Source organism: Anser cygnoides, chromosome 3 (genome assembly GCF_040182565.1).
Source record: "Anser cygnoides isolate HZ-2024a breed goose chromosome 3, Taihu_goose_T2T_genome, whole genome shotgun sequence".
NCBI classification, from domain to species: domain Eukaryota; kingdom Metazoa; phylum Chordata; class Aves; order Anseriformes; family Anatidae; genus Anser; species Anser cygnoides.
Genome location: NC_089875.1, coordinates 68,721,479 through 68,741,217, shown reverse-complemented (window position 1 = coordinate 68,741,217; position 19,739 = coordinate 68,721,479). Strand labels below are relative to the sequence as shown.

The 19,739-nt window shown below is 38.2% G+C and overlaps 1 protein-coding gene across 1 annotated transcript in view; it reads right to left on the bottom strand.

The window, feature by feature from the left end:
* The window catches only part of MAN1A1 (mannosidase alpha class 1A member 1), a 141,572-nt gene that overhangs the window by 52,160 nt on the left and 69,673 nt on the right, over nucleotides 1-19,739 (bottom strand). Inside the window, exon 5 of the mRNA XM_066994361.1 lies at nucleotides 6,025-6,119. Within this exon, the coding sequence (XP_066850462.1) occupies nucleotides 6,025-6,119 (95 nt within the window). The remainder of the gene's footprint in view (nucleotides 1-6,024; nucleotides 6,120-19,739) is intronic.

Here is a 19,739-nt window from a genome sequence, read left to right as displayed (position 1 = left end):
CTAATGAGATGGCTTATAACACGGCGACACCAGAACAGCCCAAATGCAAAACTATTTTTCAGGTTTATAGCGCATCCAGAACTGACTCAAGAACACTGGATTTGTTTATGAATCAGTAGGTTAACCAGCACTTAAAACAGTAGTGCTGAAAAGATGTAGACTTGGCTTAAGTCATCTTTTCAGTGGTTACTTATAAAATAGAACAGATTTTTTTCCCCTAACTCAAAAAAATATTTCTTTTAATTATTTGTCTAAAGTCTTCTGTAGCCAATGGAGATTTTAGAAATCAGTATCTCTAGGTAAATCATTCAATCCCCAAACATATTTTTAATGCCACACAAATATTTTTACATAGGTGAAGTTCAGCTAGGGTTATCTTTTTACACTCGGTGCTAATACAAATCCACACTGTGATCCAAATGCCTGAAGGAAAAAGTCTGGTTTCAATCAGTGTGTTTGAACACAGTGGAAATCTCAGTGTTTAACTCAATATCCAAATCATATTTATTACTGTTACCACTTTAATTTATGACATCAGTGGAACCTTTGCCAAAACCACACACACAAAGTCTTTGTTAAGCATGCAGACTACTACAAGACTACTTTCAGCTGTCTTTTCTAAGACAGCATAGATTCCTTCCTCTAAAATTATGCCCTTGGTAGAAAGAAGAGATAAAATTAAAGATTCTACCTAAATACTCCCTCTACATAGCCCTGCAATGACACACCTTGCAGATAATGTAAACCTTTCCTAATTACAAACCCTTTAAAACACAGATTTATTTTTTGCCAATGATAGTCAAATTTGAAGAATAACCTTTATTTAGCTCTGGAGCCCCCTTTTTTTAATAATTTAAATTAGACACTAGAGTTAATAGAGCAAGGTAGAAAATTTAAATCAGCCATTCTGACTGAATCTGCAAAATTCCTTTCCTTTCCTTTCCTTTCCTTTCCTTTCCTTTCCTTTCCTTTCCTTTCCTTTCCTTTCCTTTCCTTTCCTTTCCTTTCCTTTCCTTTCCTTTCCTTTCCTTTCCTTTCCTTTCCGTACCCTCTCCTCTCCTCTCCCATCAAGAAGCTTGTTGATTCACTATGACGAATGAAAGCATGAATCACTAACTCTGTTAAAGAATATAGTATCATACAGGCAACTTGATACTTAGGAAAATTTTGCAATATCATGCAACAGTCACATTTCAGGCATTTCTGATAAAGTAAGTGGGGGAATTAAGCTTTCCAAAAAAATTTACTGAATTTACATGTTTGGATCCTTTCTTCGTATTTTCAAGCTTTCTCAATGCATTAAGATTTCTTTATAAACTATAAGGAATAGAACGTTAAGTGCATTGATTATGACATTTTGGAAGAAGTCCCAGAACTCAAAGAGAACCATTCTGTTACACACTAAAATCTGTATCTTCTCTTAAGAAAATTTAAGAGTTTTCTTAATGGGACAAGACACTAAAGAGATTTTGAAGGCCAATTTCTATTCCTGAACTGATTTAGTGTATTGGGTTTACGTGGCAAGGTTTTGGTAGCGGGGGCTGCAGGGTGGCTTCTGTAACAAGAATCCAGCAGCTGCCCCATGGCTCCAAAGGGACCCGCCACTGCCCACCCAGAGCCGAGCCAATAAGCGATGTTGTTTGCGCCCTGTGAGAGCAAATTTAAGAATGGGGAAAAACAAAAACAAACAAACAAAACTGCTGTGCAACAGCAGCTGGGAGAGAGGAGTGAGAAAGTGTGAGAGAACCAGCCCTGCAGACTCCAAGGCCAGTGCAGAAGGAGTTGATTTAGAAACAAACTGGTACAAAAAATAAAGGGGGTATTTTCTTTTTCTTTCAGCAAAGTGGAAGGAAAAAGGAAGATCATTTGTGAAGCTGTGCCATGGGTACATCTTCTTGCTCAGAACCCAGGAGGAGGCTCCCAGGGGTGTCTGTAGCGTCGTGAAACTTTCATTCAGCCATGGAGGCCTGGCCAGGTCTTTGCCTTAACTTAATGTTCTGTACAAAATGTGGTTAAACAAACAAACAAATCTAAAAAAAATCAAGAGCAGCTTGTTTTAAAAACATGAAACATGCTGGCCACATCCCAATAGCATAAATACTGCAGTTTTGTCTCTTCCATCCTTGATTACCTACAACTGAGTTAACTAACTACTTTGTTCAAACAATTTAGCAAGTCCTCTGCTATCTCACTTTGCAAAATATGTAATATTGAATGCAGCTCAGGTCCACTGTTAATGTATAATCAGTGCTAAAGTGTAAAAGGCAAAGAATCCTTGGCTGACATCAGACACAGTAAGCATTTTATGTTTATGTCAAGTACATCTTATCACTTCCTGAGGTTTGACTTCAATACACATTAATGAAATTTATTTCAAGCTCCTCCCTTTTGATTTCCATTAAGTATCCCTGCTCTGTACTACTCTATCCGTACCTCATGGTGTTTCCTTCTGGACAGGACTTCTGACAGTCCCTATATCCATCAGTGCTGAAATCAATCACTGAGTGAGAAGAACAAGCACAGTATCCCTGCAGCTACAACAACGCTTGCAAGCAAACTGGAGGTCCAAAGACCCACTTCCAGATGTAATAAATAAATAAATAAATAAGAAATTAAAAAATTAGCCAAAATCAGTCAAAAACTATTTCATAAAGGGAAAGCGTAACTATTTTTCAAAGTTTCAGATGCACTGAAAGGTTATATAACAGATTAATCGTACATAAAAAGCAAGTCAACTTAGTGACTAACAGTGTTGCTACATACTGGCTCACAGGGGATGGACAATCAATAACCTTAAAACAATGATTCAGCTGGTATGCATGGAGAATAAACATATGGAAACAGCGTTCTTTCATATAAGAATGCTCCTTGGTTGTTTATTATAAAGCAGTAATATAATCTTATTGGAATTAATAGGGACTGAAAAAAGATACAGGTTTACTTGCAAAAGAAAAAAAAAGTGATATAGAGAGACAATTTCCATCCAAAAGAGAAAAAGTATTGTACAGGTTCTTAATCTGAGAAGTTTTTTCTCGACTGATCCAATAGTCTAACAATAAGCCCAAGTCCCAGTTTCCTTTTTGATAGTTTCAGGGGTAAAAATAGGTAGATCTATTAAAAAGGTTACCTGACACTGAGAACATGATGCAAGCTGGGTATTTCTTAAGATTACTTAACTCACTATCTACAGGAGTTTTAATTTCAGACTTTTATTTCTATAAATCTGAGAGGCATATGAGAAAATTACCTAAGCAATCTGATTGCTCAGTCATAAATTACTTGAAGCTTAAGAGAAAGAGAAATGAAAATTTTAGCATGAAGAAGCCAGTTTGTCATGGCTCACTGAGAACAAAAATAAAGGACCAAGAAGTAATTGTATTTTAAAAAGCTGTTAGAGCTGCTGTTTTAGAAGCTCTGAAGACAAAGTAGATAAATAAATTATTCAGGTGAGGGGAATAAATAAATAAATTTTTAAAACTAGCCTTGCCAGCTTGTCCTCCCTATCCCAAGAAGAACTTATCTATACATTAAGAAAATATAAGAATCCACATGATAAGAACTGAAACCTCTCTATCAAGCCACCACCAATTTGTATTCATTCTCCCTCTGCAGCCTCTGTTTGTACCAGTGCTCTCAGCTCAGAATCAGCAAGTGTGATATAACACTAGTTACTGAAAGTAGCACGTGAGCCAAAAAGGGAACTTTAAATTTAGCAGTATAATCAGAAGTGAAAAACAGATGCTGAAGATACAGAGCAATATCAAGAACATCAAAAACATGGAAATGCCGCTGAAATATTTAGAAAGAAACAAAAGGAAATCCCATTAAAAACTACCAACCTAATTACTTAAAAGCTACTTCAGAGACAAAAGGCAATTTCATACAGAAACATACTCAAGAAATTGGCTAAAAATTTTAGCTGAAGAATAAGTACAGTAAACATTTTAATATATTTGAAAATTCAGGTTCCACAGATAAACAGCAAATGTCCCATGGCTTTTAAGTCATGAGGAAAGGAGAAGGATGAAGAAAAACAAGAGAAAAAAGAAAGATGGTAAGACTTCGGGTATATGCCTTTAGTATATGCTAGGACACACACGACAAAAACACATATATATGTTTACACAGAGGCAGTCAAGGAGAGAGCAGGTCTGTCTCTGATACTACAGGATGAGCAGAGAAAATAAACTATTTTGTGAAGAGCATTTGCACAGTGAAACAAATATCCAGCTCATCTGTTAATCCAAAAATAGTCATTTAAAAATAACCACTGACACCCACAATCTATTGTCAGTGTTCTCCAATTTGAAGCATAAATCAAAATAAAATCAAATAAAATACTAATCAGAAATGAGGCATATTAGGTCCGTAATATATTCAGGCTTCAATGGCTTAGCACTTCCTAAGCCTGGATGACAGCATATTTGTTTACGCACGGTATTATGGAAGAGTCATCTATTGAAGGTCAAATCTAGACAGATGCGCAAGGATTCAGAACGAATAACCAAGAACACAGTACTGAATGTAACACTTGCTGCCATAGCAAAGGAAGTTATCTTGGCACAGATCCTCTTCTACTTTGGTTACAGATAAGAAATGAATCCCCCATTATTTTTTTATTTTATTTTTATCACCACCTCACATTGTTTGTGGCCAGGATTTACAATGTCCCACAGCTTTTGTTGTGAGAAGCTAGGAAGAAAACCATAAAGACCCCACAGAATTTGAACTGTTTGCAAAAAACATCGATATATTTGGTAGATGAGGGCTACATAAGACAAATTTTTAGCCTGAAAACCTTACTATTTAAATACACCATGTAGTATAAGGTACTGTTGTGTTGCAATTAGAAATGTATGCTAGGATTTTGTACTCGGAATCTTTTGTAACAGCTTACAAATAAATAAACAAAAAACCTCAAGCCATTGTACAATTAACTTCTACAGAACTCATTAAAAGCTTCTGAGAATAAATCATTAACATGCATGTAAGTAACTACTCGAAGTACAAGGACCATCGCCAGGCACCAGTCAATCAGTCCCTTCAGCGATTCGAAAGTCTGCGAGGAACTAACTCCCTCCTGCACCTAGCACACACACACGCTGTTTGTCTCTCGCCTCTCGCCTCATTTCTGTTTGAAGGGAGGGAGGGTGGAAGATAAGCCTGTCCAAACTCAGATGCCAGGGATTTCTGTAGGACTGTCTCTGAGCAGATTAATGGGAATCCTCAAACACACACAGCCAACCAAGCAAGCATGCCAACACACGTCCCAGTCTGGGAAAAAGGCATATCCATGAATACATATCGAGCAGAGAACGGGGGAAGACGCTGACTGTCAAGGTGAGAATAGCACAGCCAACCACCACCAACAAAAAAGATGACTCCCACACGTACAGAGTGAAATTATCCTTGATTCTCCCCGACAAGCAGTACTTCTCATTCTTGTGATGGGTGATATTGGGGTTTATTTGCAGTATTATGAAAGCTGATGTGTCCTTATGAATATGCAAAAATGAATATGCAAAAACATGAATATGCACTCTACGCACTCCTTAGGAGAGGATGAGGACCAATACGTCATTTGTGTCAGATATTACTCTTGCTTCTTGATATACTGCTGAAGGACACACTGACACTCCATTTGAGTTTAAGTAAAAATAAGGGTGGAAGTAGCTGGACACCATACCCTTTCAGAGTAGCGCGTGTCCTTTTGCAACTACTGTACGTATAACAACACTAAAACCAATGGAGGACTTTGAGAAAAGTGATGAGCAACATATTAACTGACAAGTAAGCAGCAGCCAGTTCTAAGGTGAATAAACGTTATTTCTACATGCATTCTTGTGCACACAATGTAGACTTACTTATATTTCTGCATTTAAGCTATAGAACAAAGGATCTTACATCAGCTTTTACCTAGCTGGAAAGACTAAAATTGTGAGGAAATTGTAATAGTTCTGAGGCAAAGGACTTTTCAACACAACTATTTTATATGCTCTTATCACCAAAAATCAGTTGTTTTACCTCTTAATATTAAGCAATGCCCAAGGTATCCCAGTGGGAGTGTTGAAAGCAGGTAGCAATTTCTCTCCAAGCTCCACTGCCTTCTTTCGGAAAATCTGGAAGTTAAGAAGAAACAAAGTGTTGGAAAACGCGTTGCAGTTCCCACTAAATGACGTCTCAGCACAACAAAGCATCCCTGTTATTTCTTTAGTGCTGTCAAAAGAAACAAAACAGCACAAGCAGTTTTCCAACACACAAAGTTACAGTGGGTAGGGGGTGCCACGGACTACTGAAGGAAGATGACACAGTGAAGACAGCCAGAGAACCTGCGCCTAGCATGACCAGGAGACGTAAACCAGAGACACCAGTGAGGCTGGACCTGCTCTAGTTTGCACAGGACTGCTGTGCGCTGGAGGAGGGCTTCAATAGCCGGGTGCATTGCTCGGTCAATGCTGGGTGACACACAGCTGCCTGCCCAGGGCCACACGTCCTCCACAAGTGCTCATGGCAATTGGATTTGTTAACAGTGTGCCATGGGGACCTGGGCTGGATGGCCACATACCTGCCACATGGTGGATGTGCACTGCACAGACAATCTGAGGCAGAAATCAAACTCAATGCAACTCTCCCCCCCAACAAGAGAAATGTCAGCATAGCGATATTTTTGCAGCACCACAGTACTTATGGACTCATTTGGCTTATACCTCGATGGGCGTCAATGCCATGATTGACTCAGAAATCAAAATTTACTCCTACAGGTAACTGAGAGTTAACTGATCTTTAGCACCTAAAGAGTCTAAACTTTCATCTTTTAAACAAGAAGGAGAAAGACCTTGAATGCTTAACATATGCCCACGAGAATTACAAACAATTTAACACCAGGAACTTTTATGTTCAGAGTAACTGTTATAACACTACAACGAAGAGGATTTTGCTCTCCTTGGTCTGCCAGCTCAGCTCAGGTTACATTAGCCTGACTTTTGGAGCACTGACCGCTTTAGTAAAAGAGTTTCTAATTAGAAGCAAAATTGTTCCAACTTAAATATAGCAACCTATTTAGTGATCTCAGTATTTGGATGTGAAAGGCCTACTTGCTTGGAATTACACTGAAATCCCATGCAAAACTGAAAGGCATTATCCCAGGTGTAATAGCCAGAATAGCAAAGTCACCTTCATCATCCCGTCTTTCTAATAATGTCTCCCTGCGGTTCATTTTTCCCCCCTCAAACATATTGATGATGAATTTGTATTTATTTATTTTTAGAAATCAATTTGTACACTTGATGCATCTCACAGTGTAGCCAAGTACAGTACAGCAAATTTTCGGAAAAGGAAAACAATGCACAGGAACCCTCTCTATATGCTTAAGTGAATGCATAAAGACATTTACTGGGCAAAATGAGGTAACAGAAAAAATTTCTACATAAATGAAATACAACTTTTAAAGTCCCACTTTCTAAAATCCACTTCGAGTAAAGCTCTTTATTGTTTAAAAATATGTGATCAGGAAAGAATTTAAAGCTCTGAGACAATCACGTTACCAGAAAGAACCTCCAAAAAACCCCACTGTCTCTATATGACAGAGGTTTCTCTGAAAGTAGTCTCAGTTTTGGAATTACAATGTAATTCCAAAATTTTGAGGGAGGTTACAGAATTTGAAGCTAAATTCTGGCTGTAGTCAGAAAACTTTTTGAGTAAAGTGCATGTGAGTGCTGGAATAAACCTGAAGTGAGGCAACAGGGAAAATAATTTGCTTGGAAATCCCTTCATAATCCATGTTATTTCTGACTTCCCACATCACTGATTGTGTAGATTCTGCCAAGAATTAATTACGCATTTGGGATCATCAGGTAGCATATAATTCAGTCTCCCCAAGGGTTAAAACCTTGAGGGACATTCAGAAAGAACAGCTGGTGCAGAAGAAATCTACTAATCCCTTAGTAGATTTACTGGAGAGGAGCAAGTGACCCCACAAGGAGCACACAAGCTTTCCCTTCATTACACTACACAGTTGCATTTGTTCACTTGCTCTATTAAACCTGAATCTATGTTTTGCTCTTTCAGCACGAGAGGCTTCCTGGCATTTTCACAGTATATGAATCACAGGATCACAGAATGGCCGAGGCTGGAAGGGACCTCTGGAGATCACCTAGTCCAACCCCCCAACCCCAAGCAGGCCCGCCTACAGCACGCTGCACAGGATGGCCTCCAGGTGGGTTTTGAATTATCTCCAGAGAAGGAGACTCCACAGCCTCTCTGGGTAACTGTGCCAGGGCTCTGTCACCCTCACAGTAGTGTTTCCTCATATTCAGCCAAACTTCCTGTGTTTCGGTTTGTGCCCACTGCCTCTTGTCCTGTCACCGGGCACCACTGAAAAGAGTCTGGCCCCATCCCCTTGACACCCTCCCTTCAGACATTTATCTTAGCACCTCTGCTCTGAAACACTGAAGCACTCACAGGAGAGCGGTCGTGACAAACCTCCTGAGCAATGGGTACACAACGTTCCTGAGTCCTTGTAGCAGCATCTGTCTGCTGTGCAGCATAAAGCCAGCCCTACCTGTAAAGCAGGTAGATGTTTTATTTTATGGTATGTGATTGAAGATGAAGATTGTCAATGTGCCATACACGCTCTTTTTGGACTTGTATTTAAGAAAAAGAGGAGATCTCTCTTTCAAAGGCACATACTTGTTTAACCCTAGCAGTGGCCGCAAGAACAGTAACTAACCAAGGCTCCCTAACTGCTCCGTTAAAGGTTGTATTAATCCTTCACCATTAAAAAGATCACACGCCAACTCAGCAAGAAGTTCGTTATAATAATTGCTTCTGGACAAAAATGTGACCTTCTAGTTTCTCAATTAAATATTTGATGTATAGCAATAGTGTTTTAATTTTGAATAGTTCTACCAACTTTCACATGTATTTTTTTCTATTCTATTTTATTTATGTTATAAATTAACAACCTGATTTCGTTCAAAAGAAAATTGCCTACTCCAGATAAATGTCAGAAATAACAGTTATCCAAAAATAAACACATCCGATGTGAAGCAGTAAGGAAATACTGTTCCATGTACAGATAAGCAAGGAAAGTCAAAGCCACTCATGATAAGGACAGAGCACTGAACAAGCTGTTAGTGCTTTGAACAGACAGTGAAGTTGGGCATTCTAACTTCTTTCTTTTCCCAAATGTCTGTCTTCCAATGTAGTAAGCAATCTGAGAAACAGAAACCAAAGATGAAAAGCAGCTAGAAAAACGGACAAGAAAAAATGATTTTTAGACCTTCTTACAATTTTGGAGCAAGCCCTGAAGTGAAAATGCACTTCTTGTTTACAAGACAATTTCAACAAGTTATTACTAACGCATACTAGTGATTTTCCTTCCCTTCCCAAAGTTAAAATAAGTCAACTGCAGACACTATCCAATTTTATCTCTAGGGCTAATTTAACATGGCTGAATAACTGACTGCCAAATCACAATCTATCAAGCACAACATATAGGCAAGAATGACAAGAACACAACACTTTGTGAATGACTGAACGCACTATATGGCAACTTCACACAGCAAAATTACACTCTTTCAGTGAGGGTAAGAGGGTGAAGACTAATAAAGGAGACACACTGTTTTTCAGTTTGAGGCTTTAACAGTTGAAAAATGATAATAGGGAAAACTAGTGTTGGTTGTAATTACTCCAGACCAAAAACTTCTAAAATTAGACAAGAAATAGATGTTGTACAGGTTAAGATATTTTTATTTTCAGTTTATAAAAATGAACAAACAATAGAAGCTGCTTAATATCTCTGTTGCTAACATGAATTTTAAATTTTTGCCAAGCCCTAAACTCTCCCCACTCCTACTGAGTAAAGTCATTTTTGGTAAGCAAAAAGTATGATACCCATTACAGGGATGTACAGGAAGACAGAAATGACAGAGCACAGAAAAAGTTAGGACAATTTATATAATAAAGGAAAAGTCTACTGCAAATTTTCCCATCATAGTGGTTATCTTGAGAGGCTCAGGGACTTTTTCTGGCCTCTCCTCATGGATGCTCAGCCAGCAGAAATGAAGGCTTACTTAGACAAAGTAGTCTGTCTGGATCAGACCTGGTGGATGTTGTCACAATCCTATGCCTGTACCCACCCTTCATCCACACCCTCTTATAAAAAAAACAAAACAAAACAAGACTAGTTCTTCTAAAAGTCTACAAATCAATTCCAAGACCAACTTGACTTACTCCACTGCTCTATCATATCTGGAGTGCACACTTTTTCATTAAATGAGACTGTGGTGTTATTTACTTGATGTACCTCTATCACTTCATCAAGTAATAAAAAGAGTAACCCGCACCGACAAATCCCTTCTTTTAAGTGGAGGAGTGAGAGGAAAGTGCCGTGGCTAACGTTAAAAAGGAACCAAGCCACTAAAAATTGCACTTACGTTTAAGTTGACTACATACTATACCCTAGTAAAGAAAATCATTCTTTGAATCAGTGAAGCACTGTGATTTAGGGAAAAATAATAACTGAAAAGGGTCAGAAATAGAAGACCGGTATGTAACACTGTTAGGATATATAATGCTTTCTCAAACATTTCTCTCTGACCTCATTTTTTTTTTGTCAGAAAACAGATATGGGACACAAGATGATCCCTCTTTTTAAAATCAATGTCCTAGTAATATTTTTTAAAGTTTATGTAAGATCTCTAACATGCTTGTATAATACTGATACTCACTGTGTATCTGTCCTGTGCAAGAATATCTCCTCTGTAGAGTAAATGCACAGACTCCTTCACACTCAGCAATCCTACTCAAAATTAGCACTAAAGCAAATTAGATACTTACTGCAGTCGTATAACAGATTATACAGAAAACCAAGTTGCTACATTTTCCTCTGAGATCTCTGTTTATATTATGAATCATTGGTTAAAACAAGCTCAGTGCCCTATAAAGCAGCATCTTTGTCTTTGAGTTACCAATCTCAAGTGCTTTACACAACCAAAACCCACTCCAAACCCTGCCACTATTTCTCCAAGCCAGCATTCCTTTTAACAACGTTTTAGCACTCGGTAATACACAAAGAAGAAATCCATGTCACTGCTCTGCACACTTGGCTTTCTTGTTCTTGTCTGCTCATTCTACAGCTAACACACACATCAAGTCATTGAGCCCACTTATCCAGTGAACAAAACATTATTTTCTCACTCCATGAATCATTCTTAATTATTTTTTAAATACATATAAATATTTTTGGCCCTCATTAGAGATAGCAAGCTAAGAGGTTTAGAGCTGAAGCCCTTCTCTGAGCACACTACCACTACACAAGCTGCCAGGAGGTATGCTTTTGCACAGCATCATACTTATGTGTGTCATGATTCCCAGTGCCAAGTCATGGACTTCCTCAGTAGCTATCATCTGCACCTTTCATTCTAGTAAGACTGCTAGCATGATTACTGAAAAATGTAAGGAAAGTAACCACATTTGCATATACAGTACTTACACCAGCAGTTTTCCTGCAGCAATTCTTATCCTAATAACAATTTCCCTATTTCTCTCAAATATGACCTTAATTATGTAAGGCACTCTTGCTTAGAAAAGCAGTTTGGGCATGGGACTGTTTTGTTCTGCTTTCTTTTTGTCACTGATGCAAATACTGAGGTTTTGGGTGTAAATCAGGACACAAACTTCAGATGAAACAAAGTTGTGAATTTAATGAACTACGTTTTCCAAATAACCAGTTCATTTACATCAGTTACTCACATTCTTTACACAATCCTGTGGCATGCAGATATCAAAAGTATGTTTTCTGTTGTTGTTTTTTTAAATGGCTTTAGAGAAAAATGCCTTCTCTTTTAAAAGAAGTCAAACATTCACAGCTGCATTGCTCATGCTAGAAGACCCAATCCCACAATCAATGAGATTTTGCAGACTGTTGTGTCCATTACAAAATCTTGTTAGTGTTCCCAGAGAGAAATAAGGATCTGCCTGCAAAGGTGCAACTGTAGGACTAAGACCAGAGCTGTCATTCGGTGCAATATTGACTTTCATTACAGTGAAGGAAGGTTATCTTCCCTGGATAAACAAAAACATTTCCTCCAGCTAGAATGACAAACTCCTTTGAAAATGTTAGATTACCTCATCATAGATTTAATTGCAGTTGCTAATCAGGAAGAAAAGAAAACACAGGAAACAAAGAAATATCTCAGAATTGTATGATGCACATGAAATTTAAAAAGAGCATTATAAGTTCCATACCAGTGAAGCCAGAAGTTAATTTTTAACTGCAATCAGAGGAAACGATCCTAATTATTATTTTTCTAATTGACAAAGACATTTTCTCTTCATTTCTAATTCTGTCACATTAAGCATTTTTCATTTTTGTTTTATATTTACAGATAAAAACTGACAAGCCACTAAGTAAGATTTATTGCTTTCTTTCCTGTACCTGACGGCCTCTCCCAGTGGGGTAAGGAATGAATATTTCAGTGCAAAAGCAGCAAACAAGAGCAGAAAAATGAACACGGACAGGCTGCTTTGCTTCTCTTCAGAGCACTGAATAGAAATCCTTTCAGTCTAACAAATGTTGATTTAGGTTTAAAGTGATCCGCTAACAAAGGAGAGCTCTTTTAGAAGAACTTGCTCTAATACATTGTTCACCGAAAGACAATCCAGGATTTTTGCTATGTTTGTATTTTATTTTTACAGTGAAAGATTGGAAACGCTACAAAATTGTTCTGCTCCACCTGAAATAACCCAATAGTATAGATGAATAATATAAGATGTATTATTCTACTATCTTCAAGTGGTCTGACACTTGTCATATGACGTGAAACAATTTCCTGCAAAATATTTTCAGTGTTTATGACACATTGATAAGATACCTGGTCGCTTACATTAACTCTGCAGCAATTATCTGTTTTACAGTTGCTGACACCTTGGCAGTAACAGGTGGTTTGGGGCTTAATTTCAGTCAGCCCGCACTTACTCCTGGCTGAGCCAAGTCAGTTATGAATGATCTGTGCTGCAAGTTAACAACATTTCTGGACCCCAGCGTTGTAATGAGTCACGTCGGCGTGGAAACTAGTACTGGCAGAAGGAGACCAAGAGACCATCATCTAGGACTTATGCAGCTGCAACTGCATTTATTATGCAGATTTGGAAGTGCTGGAGAGCCTGTTTTGAGTGTTTTCCCCTGTAGCAGCCTGGGTTTGGAAGCTTAGCCAGATGCTGGAGCCTGCTGGCAGAGGCACAGGGCCTGGACACGACACCCTCCAGCACCTGTGGTACCTGCATCTCCTGCACCACATCTACCACAGGAGTGCCTGCGGCCTACTGAGCCTGGGCAGGGAAGAGCTGACTGTGCTGGAAACGTAAATCACCACCGTTTCCTTAAAAGCACAAAGAAGGAAACAAAGCATGCCTCAACTTCCTTAAAAAGCGTGTCTCACCACACGCACAAATAAGAGTGTTGACTGGAGGGAGCAGGGTTTTACTTCAACAAGGATTTCCACAAGCAAGCTGCCCCCCCGCTGGCCATGAGGCAGGTTTCTCATCCCGCAGGGATGCCGGCAGAGGGAGCACACGTGAAGCTGATGCACAGCACAGCGGAGGGGCTTCTTGGGGTCTGGGGACATCAGAAAAAAGCCCAGGAAAAGGGCCACATTGAAAAGCCTCAGTTTGGTAAATAACCTCGGCCGCTCCCTTCTCATTAAAATTCTCAAAGCAGTGCTAGTTTTCATCCAAATCTCTCACACACATATAAGAACAATATCAGCTGTATAAAGTAGGAGGAATATTATGTTTAAAAATAATTATACTCCGCAGCCATTTCCAGAATCTTGTTAAGCATCTGCTGTCACACACTGCTGGGCTGTAACATCACAACAGATAACGTGTATACTGGTTTCCAGATAAGAGAACCTGAAAAACGCAGACCCTGCAGTAAAAGGAGAATTCCCATCTCAATTGAGGGCTGAATCAGCCTCAGGGTAGTGTTTTTAACAAGATCTTGCATATGGAAGTCTAAAGTGTATATTTAACACATATATGAGAGAAACAGCTATTAGAGCACTCAGACCTGAAAGCTTCTGGCACCTGAGGTGACGTGTCAGCTCAGGAAGGGGCACAGCAGCTTCCAGCTTTCAAAAATCTCAAAGTATTTAAAGAACTTTCCTGGACCCTGCTGTTGTGGGAGATTCAGACAGCTTGTGGTTTCTGTGAGCCACAACTCAGTCTCACTTGTAAATATTAGAGCAGCACGTGTCTTTTTCACAACTTGCGGAAATAACGAACACGGCTATGCTTTTACACTTGTACACGATACCCCAGTATGCTGGTCCCCAGCTTGTAGAGACCATACCATACAATAAACAGTACACTGTCATATCCATGGATATTATCCGACAACGAAGAGCATGAAAAGCATCTGTTATCCTACAAAGAAAGCTAAAACATACACCAAGCTAATATATATATATATATATTTTTTTTTCCTGAAGGAAATCTATTTAAAAGATGCTTAGTACAAAAATTTGATTACAACTTCAAAAAACAAACAAACAAATCTATCTTTTATTCAATTAGCCTTTTTTTGTTATGGTTTTACTGATGGCAAGAAAATTAATTTCCTCTTCTAAGTGATTATTGTACCAAAGAAATCATGTAGCACCATGAAGAATCCCCCCCGTAGAAAAGACTGTAGAGAACTTAATCAAATGGAAGTAACTGGATTAGGGAGAGAGTTCCAGATTTAATCCGAATGTACATAGCAACAAGCACAACACAAAACCCTCAAGTTATCAGCAGTAGCTAGCACACGTAATTACTTCAGGTTTTTTAACTAAAGAATTTCTAAGTAGATACTTTGTGTTCAAAAATCTTATTTTAGGCAAGTCAGTAATAAATGGTACAAACTGTCAGAAAGAAGGCAAAGCATAAAACAAAGAAATATTACTGCACACTAATATATATGTCTGACTGCTACTTTAAAATTAGAATGAAAGAATTGCTAAATAAGCAAAGAATTAAAAAATTATAAAGGAAGAGATTGTTCCAGTTATATTTAGTTATTTCCTTTTGTGCTATTTATGTGTATTTAAGATTGCTTATGCAGCTATAAAGAACAATTTAACAGGAAGAATTCTTAGGCCACAAGCAACTGCTAGTTTATCTACTAATGTCAAGAAACCATTAACTTTTTTAAAGCTTATGCATACTTGCACAATTAAAAGTTAAACTACATCCTATTAGTACCTGTAAAGCTCACGAGCTTATCACGAATATTATTTCTGTTGTGATAATTCAAGACAAGGTGGTGATGAATAAATTAAACAAACTTTAACAACTGTCTGTACTAAAATAAATTATTTCTGTATGACAGCCTTTCAGAATTCCTCCCCCCAAATTCAGGGCTGCCTTAACTTTCCAAAAGGTGTGGTATGCAGCATGACAATGAGTAATGAACAGGATTTGCTGCATATGTGCAGATCAACCACATGCTGGCAAGCTGGCTCCAGAGACTCAAACCACAGGTAGCAAGACTCATGCCTAAAAAAGCTGCACTGAAAGTTTAAGATTCTGAACTCCCACACAATCCCCAATAAATACATTATAACGTAGCTCAGCGTAGGTAAATCTGTGTCAAAGATTTGGGATGCCATTCTTATATCCTGCCAGAAATAGAAACGAATTACTGAAAAGGCTGGAATCCCAGATTCCCCATCAAATGATGAATGAGCTTCTAGCAAGCGCAGATGGCAAGCTAGCAGACATTAAAACTATTAGCAGCCCATGAGTGAGGACTAAGCCCAAACACAAGAACTAGTGTGAGTTTTTAGCTGATACCCAGATAACTGGAACAGGGTTGATACCTACAGACCCACCTCCCCTCAAACCCAACAAAAGAAAACTCTCAGCAACCTGAGAAATCTGATGTTCAAATGTTTGGATGCTGGTGATAGACACAAACACCATCAGCCCTAGGAGCAACCACTGGACTAACACAAGGCATGTGTGCTGAGAGAACAAAATGTTGTGTGTTTAGTGCTCAGGTCTTCTACAGTTAAGGAAGATGATATATGTATTTGAAAATATATCGGACGTAAGTAAATATGAATGGAACTAGAAATAAGGCACATACAATGGAAACTCATTATATTGTGAAGCAATACAGAAAACATCTGGATGCTATCTTCGAGGTTTGTGTTTTTCCTGATTAAGGAAACAGCTGCCTTAGTAAAATTACTCATATCCACCAGTAATGAGGAGTATCTTTTAGCACAATTCGTCTGTTAAGCCACAAGCATCTGCTTCCTAATTTTCTTCTTATTTAATCTTGTGTACCCAGCCCAAGTGCTGTAACAACAAATTTAAATAGCTGCCCCATTTTACATCTTGCAAGCCATGGTATCTAAACAAAGAACAGCACTTTGCATACAAAACTCTCCTTTCAAGCAGGTGACCGCTGGGAGGTGATTTGCAGCACCATCTGTGTGAAGGGGGAAGCGGGTGGAGAAGCCTGGTAAACATTGCATGGTGAATCAATAATTACATCCTTAATGTAGCATAAAGCGCTACCAGAAGATTCATTCCTGGCTTTGTTAATTTGACGGTATCTTTTAATTCCAATGCCATTAAGTGATTCAGAGCAATGCCTTTACTGTGCACCTAGACCACGGTGGCAGGCACGTAAGAGGCTAACATCACTCTAGCTAGGTAAAGGAAGTCCTGTTTGCTTTTTAATGTTAACTCAATAGCAAATGGAGAACTGCTTGTTTCAGCCAGTGTTCTGTGATACTTGCAAGCTTGTTACAGCTGCTAATGGAAAAAGTTTTAAATGATGTTTATTAAATATACTAGTGTAACAACATGAACAGGATAACAACTATTCCAACTTTTATTGTTCTTCCACTAGTTTTATTTTTTTTTCCTAACTTCATTTAGTTAATTTCAATGTTTTACTCCAGCATCAGCATAATAGCTTAATGAACTGATTCTCAAGTAGCAGACCTGAGCAGTGAGAAAGCAGCAAGAGTGCAATTTCCCTGCATGCTTCACTAGATCTGATAGTGGGTTACCTACAAAAGAGTCCGAAGCTCAAGGTCCCCAGTATTCTGCCATCCTCCTTGAGTTGGTTTATAGCAAATGGGTACTTGCACAGAGAAAATCCATCCAGCCTGCTGAGCCGATGGAAGAAAGAAACTATGCCTCTTTGCTCTCCTGCCTCACCAAGGGAGAATCTTTCTGAATCGCCCCATGGTCTGACACCATTACATGTATTTTGAGTAAGTAAGGTATTGGTATCACTCAAAGGCCAGTCCTCAAATGGTTAAAACTTATTCTGACTATCTCTGTATTGTCTTCTTCATCTATTTTCTCATCCCACAAATCAGGTAGCACAGACTAGATCTTCACCTAGCTCAGGGCTTGTTCCCTTGAGAGAGTTATGCTTATTGCTGCAGAGCAATTGTTCTGTTTCTCCAGTTGTAGTTCCATGGTCTCAAGAAATAAAACTTTTCCTTTTTCTCTCTCCCCCCCCCCCCTTTTTTTTCTTCCCTACTCAAAGTGCTCCAGATAGTCAAAGGACTGTATTTCCAGGAAGTTGTGGGTAAAAGTTATATACAGCTTGCAGCACAACATGAGAGCATATACAGGACAATGACACAGGATAGTCCTAAGTGACTTGTTCAAGCTACAGCTTCACTAGACGCTGGAACGAGCTATTTACCAACTGTGTCCAGACCCTCCTCTCATGTAGGGTAATAGAGTAGCTAGCTCTAGAAAGAAACAAGCTGGAAACTAACACAGGTGCAAAGCTGCTGATAAAAGGATTGGGGCCCAGGAACCAAGCATGACGAGAGTCCAAACTAACAAGTTTGAATACTGAAGTTTAAAAACAAGTCATGACGTTGGGCACAGAACTACAGGCTTCCAGACTTTTCAGTCTTCATTAAACAGAAAAAAGCTTAAGTACTTTCATTTCCACCAAAGTTTTCTCTAATATCACTTACAGACATCCTCTGTTCATGAATGGGCAATTCCACTATTAACTGTGTGTGTTCGTGGATACAAGAATAAATTAAGCTACTCTTTTAGAGTATTTCTTCTACTGTTTAAACATATATCAAATATAATGAGTATTTAATTTTGTATATTAAGGCTATGCCAAGTTGAAACAATAAAGAGGTTCTTTTAATCCTTATATTAAGGCTAAAGCTGATACAGAAATTTCCAGATATTTTGATCTCAGATACTGGAAACATCATAAATACTTTAAAAAGTAAAATGATTACAAGTACAGAGACAGTGCCTACTGTTAGTCTGTTAGATTTACATCATGGATGACACAGGAGCAAGCCATTTGACATAAAACTCTCCAATTGACCCTCCTCTGTGACAAACAGCTACAGCCTGTTTCTCTTTCAGTTTTATATGTATGGAAAAGGAATAAAAAGTTTTTATTTGCTCCAGCCATAATGTTTCAGTAGTTGAATAAATTCAACCTGTATTTGCAGCTCTGTGCCAACAGTTTTGCTTGATTCTGTGACAAGTGAATTCTGTAACACTAGCAGTTGCATCGATTATGTGTTTCTGAGAATCTGTTTTTCAGGAGAGAGGAACATGTTACAATTTAGCATCCTTAACATCCTTCTTAGTTCCTTTCTCCACAAGACCTCTGACACACCATCTTGCAGGCTTTTTATATAAGTAATATAACCTGAAAATATTCTCTTTTATAGTAAGAAAGGAGGATGGTGCTTTCTTAACTCAGTGCTTTCTTATTGTTGAGATTTCTCTGAAAGATAATAGTCTTTGAAGTATCTGACGAATAATGTGCACATCCAAAACAAGCCCAAATAAAGTGCTTATGTAGTTTCCTTAAATATAAGAAATGTGAATTCTCTTGTAGTTCTTTTAATGTATACCAAAGAGAAGGTTTCAGGAGAGGAGAACTGTAATTTAAGAAGCTGCTTTTATGTTGTAAGTTAAATCATCAAGCAGACTAATTCAATTCCTTTGTGTTTACTGTAAGACTATTTCTCTTACTGGACAAGCTATAAAACTAAGCAACTAAAATATAAGAAGGCAAGCAGACATTTCTGATTTGTAACTGTCAGAAACAAATGAAACAAGTGCTTTTCTGACTGAAAAGCAGTGCTGCCAGCAAGTAGTAAATTTATGAGCAAACCAATTGTTTCTCTGAATTCCCTGCATTTTTTATTTTTATTTTTTATTATTTTTAACAGTTAAACGTTGAGGTCATTCCTACAATTAAATAGTCAGAAGATGCTCTCTCCAAAGATAAACATTACGTTGTTTTGAATGCAGTGTATATTTGGAGGAAATGATGGTTAGAAGTATTCATAAAGATTTGAAGTACTCATATTGCCACATATTGGTATCATTATGTTGCTTTCCTTCCCTGACTTGATGGAAGGTTGAAAAGAATAAATAAATAAAAGGCATAGCAGTCCTGTAAGTTCTTTCTGTTTTTACCAAAACTCATCACATGGCTCTACTGTTTCATTTTACTGTCTGACTGAAGACTTCACATGGCTATTCCTAAGACAGAATACTTAGCAGGTTTCACTTATTTGTCTTCCTGATAGTATACAATTAAAACATTACAGTAACTTAACTGCATTTCAAGTTGGAATTACACACACATATATATATATAAACACATCTTGAAAATATGATCTGAAAAGAGGCATCTTAGAACCACCTACACTCATTTCTTCTATCAC